Raw genomic sequence first — 10207 nt, 5'->3', positions numbered from 1 at the left:
ATATAAGCATCTGAATGCAAAGTTCCAAAGAATAGCAAGAAGAGATAAGAAAGCCTTCCTCAGTGATCGGTGCAAAGGTAGGAAATCAAGAAACATCTGGAGTAACAGGCAAATTTGGCCTTGGAATACGGAATGAAGCAGGGCAAAGACTAATAGAGTTTTGCCGAGAAAATGCACTGATCATAGCAAACTCCCTCTTCCAACAACACAAGAGAAGACTCTACACATGGACATCAGCAGATGGTCAACACCGAAATCAGATTGATTATGTTCTTTGCAGCGAAAGATGGAGAAGCTCTATACCGTTTAGAGAAAAGTACCGGATATTTAATTTCTCAGCACACACTTAGGTCAGTCTGCATTTCAGGCTGTGGCACAGACAGTGACCCAAGCATTTGACTATGATGTTTTCAAGGTACATCAGGCTCAAGTTCTAACTGTATTATAAATTACTTTCACTTTATTTTTTCTTTGTGTTATAGTTAGGTGCCAAATAGATTCTTGAAACCAATAACCTACTTACCTATCAGATAAGCTGTGCTGTCCATTTTTCCCCTCCAGTTTTTTTTTATAATAAATTAATTTATTTGGCTGCAGCAGGTGTTAGTTGAGGCGTGTGAGTTCCCCAGCTGGCGATCAAACCCAGACCCCTCGCTCACCTTGGGCGCATGGGGTCCCAGTCATCAGACCACCAGCGAAGTCCCTCCCTCCAGCTTTTTAAATTAAAAAACTTCAAATATACACAAGGTCAAAAGAATTGTATAGTGAAAATCTATTTATACCCACCATTCTATCTTATTTTTTTTTGTTTTAGAAGTATTTATTTAATATTTATGAAAATGTTGTATCTTCCAAAATTGGAGGCCATTCTCTCTGCCTCTATTTTCTCATGCTCCGGTGTTTTCTTGGTGAACTATCTTAATTTCTAACCAGGATTTCTGTTATATCTGTGGGTCATTAGGGTTGAGAGGGTTGACTTAAACCAACAGCATTGATACTTTTGAAGGTATAACTTTGATACATTATGAACAGAAGTATCTTCTGTGTTCCTCAGGGTTTTGTCAGAGATTCTCTTGACCTAACTCCAGTCAGGCACCTCTGAGTCCTCTAGGCCCCCACCCTGGGCTCTGTCTTGGCCGGTTTATTCCAATTTTAGCAAGAATCCTGCTGAGTCAGCCTTAGTCTGGTCAAACTGGTTATCTGATCCCCCTGACCTGCCGGCAGCAAAAATCCCGTTAGGTCAGTTTAGCAAAGAACGACTGTACCTTTAGTAATCTCCCATCCACCAGCACCCAACCCTGCTCCGTGGCCATCACACTCCAGTTTTCCTTACTGTATTCAGAGTTGAGCCCGCTCTCTCTCCTTGACTACAAAACCCCACAGTGCTAGCCTCCCTTAAATGGAGTCTGCCTTACCTTCTGCAACAAGGGACCTGAACAACTGTTTTCTCCAATGGTGTAGAGCCTGGAGCCCTTCATTCAGTGCAAATTCCCTCTCGGGGAATTTGGTGGGGTTAGCAGGGGAGGCTGTTCACCTACAGTTCAGAGACTTTCCTGCTCTGGGCCGGCCTGCATCTCCATCTCCCCGCTCCTCACTTTTTAAGCTCCCTGCTTAGACCTTGGGAGCAGACCTGAGCATGGGTATGGTGTATACTTCCCTGGGCCTGGAAGGCCCTGCCTCTGCCTCTCTGTGGTTGAAATCCTAACCATTCTTCCAGGCCTGGTTCAACTGTTGCTGATAGCGAGCAGGACCCTGCAGGGCTCCTACACACAAAAGCTTTCCCTGTCCCCCATTTCTCTGATTACAGGAAATAGGCTTCATTCAACCTCCATGACCTTCACTGAGTTCCAGTGGGCAGGTTCAAACAGCTGTTAATTAGGCAAGGGAGAGGATGCAGATGCCAGGGAGGACAGTCCAGAGAAACAGTGGTGCAGCCTTGGGGAAGGGTCCTAGCTCCCCATCAAGGGATACACATAACAATATCTGTGAGTCGTTTTGCATATACTGAAACCCCTTCCCCGTGGGCTGCCCACAAGTACGGAGACCCCATCAGGTGGAACCAGAAGGTTGATGATGCTGACTCCCACTTACCCTGCTGCTGCTGCTAAGTCGCTTCAGTCATGTCCAACTCTGTGTGACCCCACAGACGGCAGCCCACCAGGCTACCCTGTCCCTGGGATTCTCCAGGCAAGAACACTGGAGTGGGTTGCCATTTCCTTCTCCAATGCATGAAAGTGAAGTCGCTCGGTTGTGTCCGACTCTTCGCGACCCCCTGGACTGCAGCCTACCAGGCTGCTCCATCCATGGGATTTTCCAGGCAAGAGTACTGGAGTGGGGTGCCATTGCCTTCTCCACCCACTACCACCAACCAATCAAAAGAATGCCCATAGCCAATCCCACCCTCTTTGAACCATTACCATGAAACTTCTCACTACCCCTTCCAGGTTGGGACACACAGTTTTGAGGGCATTGGTCCACTGTGGCTCCCTTTGCCTGGCAAAGCGAGAAAGCTATCCTTTTCTACTTCACTCAGAACTCTGTCTCTGAATATTAATTCAGTGTCGGAGCTCAGAGGCTGGATTTGGCTTCATTGCCACCTCTGCAAAACCTGCTCCATCTCCTCGCTGGCAGCAATGGCGTCCCCCACGAGGACCCCACAGCTCTGTTCATAGCTCCGTGGCAGCGTGCTTCCCAGCCTGACCTAAAGCCACTTCTCTGTGGATGCCCACCTCCTGATGTCCTTGGGAGAGGGAACAAGTGTCAGTCGTCTCTGCATACTCTATGCTTCACACAATCCCTTGCACATAGACAGTCAGCTTCCATAAACGCTTCCTGAGTTTGACTGACGGTTTGTAATACAGGAGAAAGTAATAGTTCAGGTACCACGGTGGCTGATTCATGTGTTTTCAGAAGTCCAGGCTTATTTAAACCCATAACAGGTTCTATCCATCAAAAAAATGTTCTACTCACCAGTTCTGACTTAGAGAAATGTGGAAGCTATCAAAGAGAATTGATCAGTTTATAAAATATTTGTGGCCCCGTTGGCCTCTAAGAACAAAATGCAATCAATACCATTATTAGAACCAAAGGTTTATAAAACAGAAATATAGGTTTGGGATTAAATATTTTAAAAGGACATTCCTGATACATACACATGTTGAGAGAGAGGGATCTTTCTTATTTATCTGCATAGCTACCTTTGCATATCTTGATATTGTGGCATATCCTGTGTATTCAATTTTGTTCTGGATTGAATGAAAGATGCATGTGTGGGAGTCACATTTTATGATTTTATATTGAGCAGCGCGAAGAAAAAAATGCCTTTTACCTTGTCCTGGGTCTTGCAGTAAAAGCCTTTAATAGGTCTAGAGAAATTATCTCTGGGACTCGACCTGAACCGTTTGCAAAGCTATGACCAAACGAAATGGAGCTGGGCACACACAGGACTGCAGAGCCCGTCCCCAGGGCAGAGCCCACGCCAAACACAGCCAGCCCTTGTCATCACCAAATAATGGCTAATATCAGCCGAGCTCTAAGGTTAGCATCTGTTTGATATTCAAAAGGGCTTGTGAAGTGTGTTTGGGTATCAACGAGGGGAGTTCTTTCATTCAAATGAAAAGCATCTCTAGTTTTTCTCATCAATCAGAGGAAGACAGGTCGGTGAGATGTTTGTAGGCCAATAAACTATCAGAAGAGACATTATTTTTAAGAGCCTTTTTTCATGAGGAAGTCTCACCTACTGCATCTATAGGAGAGCACAAACAGTGATGCCTCTTTCTCTTCCTAGATCAAGAAAGAGAATGAGATATTTATGGTGGCCAGCCAGAGAGGAGGCCTGGAGTGACACTTGGGTTCACAGATGTCCACTGAAGCATCCATGCATGGCTTGATGTCTCCAATTGCCTGTAAATTGAATTTTTGAAAACAAACATGTGTGTCCTTTGCAAAGGAGACTCGAATGTTTCATCTGTAATGGGCTCTGTTCAGACAGCAGATGATACACTAGGCGAATTTCTCCATGCTCATTTTCTGGATTAAACGGGAAATCTGGAGCACTGAGACATGTGTGTAAATAGATCCCACCTGCTGTTGATTAGATTATTAGGTCATTAAAGTTTCCCTCCTCTCGATAACTGCCAGTTTTAGATCTTGCCACATTCTGGGAGACCTTGGGCATTTTATTTACTATGTTAAGAAGGCTGCTTAGAGAAAAATAGCTCTTGCAAGTCTTTCTGCCAAGTCTTCTGATAGCTCCAAGAACTTGTTTTTTTCAGTGCTAAGGTGTTGGTTTTTCATTTTGAAAATGTCAAGGACAGAGAGTGATCCTTTCTCAGAGAGAACAGGCAACATGGTTCAGGGAGGTTAGTGGCACCATGACTGCCATAAAGAGCAGTTCCCATTTGGGTGTATGTGAGGGGCCCGCCTTCTCCATGAATGAGGCGTCTCCCAGGCTTGCCTAGTTAGACTTCCTAAATGCATGAAATATACTTACATTCTGGAAATCATTAACTTCAACCGCTTCTTCAGCTCCACTCCCCATTTTAAAGGTCTCCAGGTTGTTCCCAGCGTCTATTTCCATTGACCCATCTTGCAACTTCCCATTGATACTCATGGTATAATGGACATTGTAAATCTGGAAGTGAAGACCAGAATTAGTGATGCTTCCCTCTTAGAGCAATTCAGGGCTTATCTTTATATAAATTAGCATTCCTGTGTCTCAGAGATACACTGAATCATCCTTAATAGTAAGACATTTATCTGGGAGGACTTCATTCATCCACCAATTACTTAATACAATGATTTCTTAAATAATATTTTGAAAGTAAAGGCTTTGATTGTCTCTGATACTAATCTGAAGAGCTCAGTGGTTTGCAATCCTGGTGGCACATAGACACATCTAAGGAGAATCTTCAGCTACCACACCTGGGTTGCCGCCACAGGATGGATCAAATCACAACCTGTGGGGATGCGGCTTGAGCACAGAGCTTTCTTTTTCTAAAGGTCGATTCTACTCTGCAGCCAGAGTTGAGATCTGTTGATGGATAAATGGACATTGAAGAGGCAGAGGGTTCACTGGGCTGTTAACCAAATCTGCAGTGGCACCTCAATTTGAAGGTATTTAAAAAAAATCCTTCAGTCGAGACTTGGCATGGAGGGTGGTATACAGTAAGGACTGCAGACAGGACTAGGGTATGCCTGAGATACAGCCACATTACAGAGAGCAAGGCCAACATGCTTGTCTGTTTCCGCTCAAAATAAGAGGGACCCCTATTAATGACGCTATGGGACAGACATAAGGTGACTCCAGTACTTTGGCCACCTCATGCGAAGAGTTGACTCACTGGAAAAGACTCTGATGCTGGGAGGGATTGGGGGCAGGAGGAGAAGGGGACGACAGAGGATGCGATGGCTGGATGGCATCACCGACTCGATGGATGTGAGTTTGAGTGAACTCTGGGAGATGGTGATGGACAGGGAGGCCTGGCGTGCTGCAATTCATGGGGTCGCAAAGAGTCAGACACGACTGAGTGACTGAACTGAACTGAACTGAAGGCGTTGTTACAAGATGTGTGATGGAAGGGGGAGAGTTTTGGCATTATGCAGGAGCATTGGGCCAGGAATCAGAAAAACAGCTGGCTACACCATTTAGCTCTGCATCTTGGGAGTTGCCTTGAATGCCAAATGATGAAGTGGGAACCTCAGAGGAGGTTTTATGTTATCAGAGCTCTGGGGTGTCACAGAGGTGGCCCAGAGCAGCTGGGACTGTGAGGTTCCTTTATCCGAGTCCCCCCACCCACCCACGGTTCATCTGCAATTTGACCAGAGCAGCTTTGCTTCTGATCTGTTTCATGTGTTGCATTTCTGAGTAAAATCTTGTTTAAAATCCGCCATTCAAAAAACCCTTTTTACAGTGTACCACTAAATTACAGGATCCAAAGGGCTCTCTCTCTCTTAAAAAAATATTTATTTATTTCTTTGGTTGTGCCGAATAAGTTTTGAGACTCAGGATCCTCGATGTTCATTGAGGCGTGTGGGATCTAGTTCCCTGACCAGGCTCGAACCTGGGCCTCCTGTGTTGGGACCATGGAGTCTTAGCCACTGGACTGCCAGGGAAGTCCCCAGTAGGGCTCTCTTAGTTTAGACATCTGGTTAGGACACTGGTTTAAAAAGTGATTTACACGCTGCTCCTGACCAGCATGCTGCTGCTCTGCAAGAACCTTCTCTGCACTGTGGGGTAGGAGGTGGGTTTTTCTTTTCTTTTCTTCCATTTTCTGACTTAGAAGCATACATATGTATATATCTATATCTTCCTGGAGAAGGACATGGCAACCCACTCCAGTACTCTTGCCTGGAGAATCCCATGGACAGAGTAACCTTGTGGGCTACAGTCCACGGGGTCACAAAGAGTTGGACATCACTCACTGACTAACACACTATATCTTATGTATGATATATGGTTTAGTGGCTAAGTTGTGTCTGACTCTCTCAACCTCATGAACCTGCCAGGCTCCTCTGTCCATGGGATTTTCCAGGCAAGAATACTGGAGTGGGTTGCCATGTCCTTCTCCAGGGGATCTTCCCCACCCAGGGATTGAACCCAGGTCTCCTGCATTGCAGTCAGATTATTTACTGACTGAGCCACCAAGGAGGCCCAGATATGATACATAATGTATCTCTTATGTGTTGTATAACATATACACTCTTCAAAGTGGAAGGAGTAGGAACTGATGAGGGCCATTAGCTACTTAGTGTTAGGTCCGTAGGTCAGAACTGCAAAGAGCTCAAATTCAATTCAAGTCAGATTTTTCTCCCTTATTATGAGAAATAGCTAACTGTCCCCATGGACAAACCCTGGGGAAAGTATCTGTTGTTATTGGATCATTACTTGTAGAAAACTCATTATTGCAAGACCCACAAAGCGCTGTTTTATCAGCAGAGATGTAGAAACTGTAGCTGGTACCCTTGTAGGCAACAGCTCTCCATTAGTGGAACAGAAAATCCCGGCATTCACCACCTCTGAGCACAGGTCCTCCCCTCCTTCTGATGAACTTCGCGTCCTGCAGGACGCTGTCTCCCCAGCTCAGCTGATCATGAGAGCCACTTCCAGCGGTTCTGATTTAGGGGCATGGGAGCAGAGCCCACCAATCTCTTTTCACTTTGCACCTCGGTGGTGCTCACCATCAGCCTGTTTGGGGAAAGCTGTTTTCTTTGGCTGAGCCAGGGCTCCCTGCAGGTGAGGCTCAGAAAGCGGGCTCTGTTTAGCCCCTGCGCTCTCTGAACAGCCACTGTTCATCTGAGTTACTTTTGGCTGTTAAGGCGTGCATGGTGGACAACGCGTGTGTGAGTTTCTGCTGGCACAAGTGTCCGTCCTTTACTCATGAGACAAGAGGCTCTTTTTTTTTTTTTTTTAAAGCCTTGCATATAAACTTTTTACTACTAAAGTGATCCTGGATTTAAGAAATGAACTATTTCCAAATTCTTAGAAAATCTTAAGGAGACAAGATCATAGCACTGGAACAGTGGCTTGTGCGTCTAACTTGACTTTCTTCATCATCACCCTTCTCCACCTTCCCCCTCAACAAAACACCCTACCTAACCCAGCCTGGGTATTGCATCCTTTTAATGGAGCTGCAGCCCCTGCTTGCCCCAGAACAAGAGAGGGGGTTTGTTTGTTTTCACTTCCTCCTGAAGTGCCTGGGCTTGGAGACTGGTAAAAAGTACTGAGCCCCAAGCTCAGGAGAAGGCTGGGTTGGTGAAGCAGCAATCACAATATCTGCTCTAACTGATGGAGCTGTTAGCACCTAAGGCTATTTCTATTCAAGCACAAAGAAAGTTTATTATGTGCCAAAATTCTGCTCAATATGGTGCCTTTTACAGCCAAGGAGATTTGCTAATGAGTTTCTAATAAAGCCTGGGTTCATGAGATAATTACATCATGTTTGGGACCAACATCTCAAAAAATCAGGCTGAGAATAAAGGCCCCAAGCAATGATCTCATCCCCTCATCCCAGGCGCTTGGGTTGTCAGTTATCTCATATTGGTGGGAATTTCCCATATTTCAATGCCTTGTTCCATTGACAATAATGTGGATGAAACATGACCTCAATATTTGAGCCCCGTCACTTGTCCCCTCATTATTAACACTTCAATGCTTCAGAGTCCTCCAGCTGATTTCCAGTAAACCTGTCCTAAGGGGATTTATCCATATGAAAGGCACAGGAGGTGAATTACTGCTGCTTCTCCTCCATAAACCAGTACAGAGAAACAGAGGCACGGGTAATCTCCAAAGAGTGGGCAGTGCATTGGCTGTGGATATCTCTGTCTGTTTGACAGAGGCTGACCTTCTCTGATTATGTTTTGTTTGGGCCGTTTAGATTTGAATTCAGGGAAAGCAGACCTGTGCATATGCTATGCGTAGATGGTACCAAATTTACTCTGTTTAGTATTTTGTGATTTGTTTCTCAGACTTAAGTAATATGGATCAGCATGGAATATTTTGGGAGTTGAAAAAATAAACACACAAACCCTACTACGATTTTCTTCATTGTCCTACCCGCAGAGAGACAGTGGTAACTTGTATTGTTGGCAATAAAATGTGATTCACTCTTCCTCTGTATTTTTAGAATTTAATACCACTCTCTCGAACCAGACAACCCACCATCTTGCAGTGAAGTAAAAGTTACGATAAAAGGAGGCCCCACTCAGTTTGGATGATCTTTCAATCTCTCTTTCTAGAAGCTTGTTAGTTAACCCTGTTTGCCTTGAATAATTAAATGCCAAATGGTACCCATTTAAATATATATCATGACCCAAATCTCTACCAAAAAAAAAAAAAAAAAAGCAAAGCTATTTTTGTCCCCAAAGGACCCATACCATGGACGTTTTGTCGTCTAAAAGATAGCATTTACATTTCCCAAGGGAGGACAGTCTAAACCCTGCTATTAATGGAGATGGAGATATAGAAATGTTCAGATATGCTGCTTTCGAATATGAGCATCTGGCCTGGCTTCTATATTTAAAATACACAAATTCATTAAGGCACTTTTCAAATACACATAAAATACCGTGCAATTCTGATCCTACAAATCGATGCTTGTAAATTTGATATAGTCTCTAAAACAGACTTGGTGCTAAATGGCATGCTTATCTACATTAGGCATTTGAGTTAAAAATACAAATTATGCAGTGACTGCAGAAGATGTGATGTGTAAAATGGTTGAATTGCTTTCAGCACCATTTTCTCTAAGTACTGGAATTCGTTCATGCTTTGAATTTCATGGTGGGAGAGAAAGGGGAAAACAGCAGTCACGGATTCTCTGAGGGGAGTGATTAAGAAACAGCCCTTTGTGTGCACCCTGGAGAGGGAATTCTGTTCCATTAGTTGAAATCAGCTTACACCAGGCCTGGCAATGGTCATCAAGATAAAATGTTCCCCCTCCTTTAGATAGGTGAACAAAATTCAGAGTATTTAATGAACACCCTGGAATCTTGCCCATTCTGGTCAGAAGCACTTTTTATATTCCTTGAGAGCCAACGGAGCTTCAACATAAATAGTTGCGCTCATAGAAAGTAGGACGGGGGTTAGTAAAACATTTACCATTAAGTCACATGTGATCAGGCCAGAAATGATTTTTAAAGATATTAGCTATCTTTAAGGAAGTTAGATTTTATTTTTCTTCCCTTACAGCAAGAGAGAAGGGCAAATTAAAGGATGAGGAGTGAGAGGACAGAGAAAGAGAGGAGAGAGAAAAGAGAAAAGGAGGGAGGGAGAGAGAAAAAGAGAAGGCGCTAGTGGGAGGTCAGGTTCATCCCCTTATTAGGTCTGAATGTTCCTCCGCTACCTTTGTCCCAGGTTCTTCAATTCACAGCCTTTCTCAGCTGGGAGAGACCATAGTTTCATTTCTTCCTAAGGGTGAGTAAGGCGAGGCCAGAAGGTCCGTGCCTAACCCGTGGTCCCTCAGCTGCTTAGTGGAGGCGCCAGGCTGCGATGCGCCTTCCCGGAGAAGGGCTTCCCTGAAACCCTCCACTGCATCCCCCGGCTACACCGCTTTTGAAGCCCAGACTGGCTTTTCTACGAAGTTGCCCGTCAGTGGGAAGCCACGTCCTGGAGTTGGGTGGAAGAAGGGACGAGGTGCCCGGGAGGCCCCCGAGGGCACAGCATCCGCTGGGGCCCCCGAGGGGGGGACACGCGAGTGATCCAGGGGCC

The 10207-nt window shown here is 45.0% G+C and overlaps 1 protein-coding gene across 1 annotated transcript in view; it reads right to left on the bottom strand.

Moving 5' to 3' along the window:
* The window catches only part of LECT1 (leukocyte cell derived chemotaxin 1), a 37398-nt gene that overhangs the window by 26423 nt on the left and 768 nt on the right, over positions 1-10207 (bottom strand). Inside the window, exon 2 of the mRNA XM_010846180.1 lies at positions 4493-4633. Within this exon, the coding sequence (XP_010844482.1) occupies positions 4493-4633 (141 nt within the window). The remainder of the gene's footprint in view (positions 1-4492; positions 4634-10207) is intronic.

The sequence above is a fragment of the Bison bison genome, unplaced genomic scaffold (genome assembly GCF_000754665.1).
Source record: "Bison bison bison isolate TAMUID 2011002044 unplaced genomic scaffold, Bison_UMD1.0 scf7180017864232, whole genome shotgun sequence".
Taxonomy (NCBI): Eukaryota; Metazoa; Chordata; class Mammalia; order Artiodactyla; family Bovidae; genus Bison; species Bison bison.
This window is presented reverse-complemented; position numbering and strand designations above follow the sequence as displayed.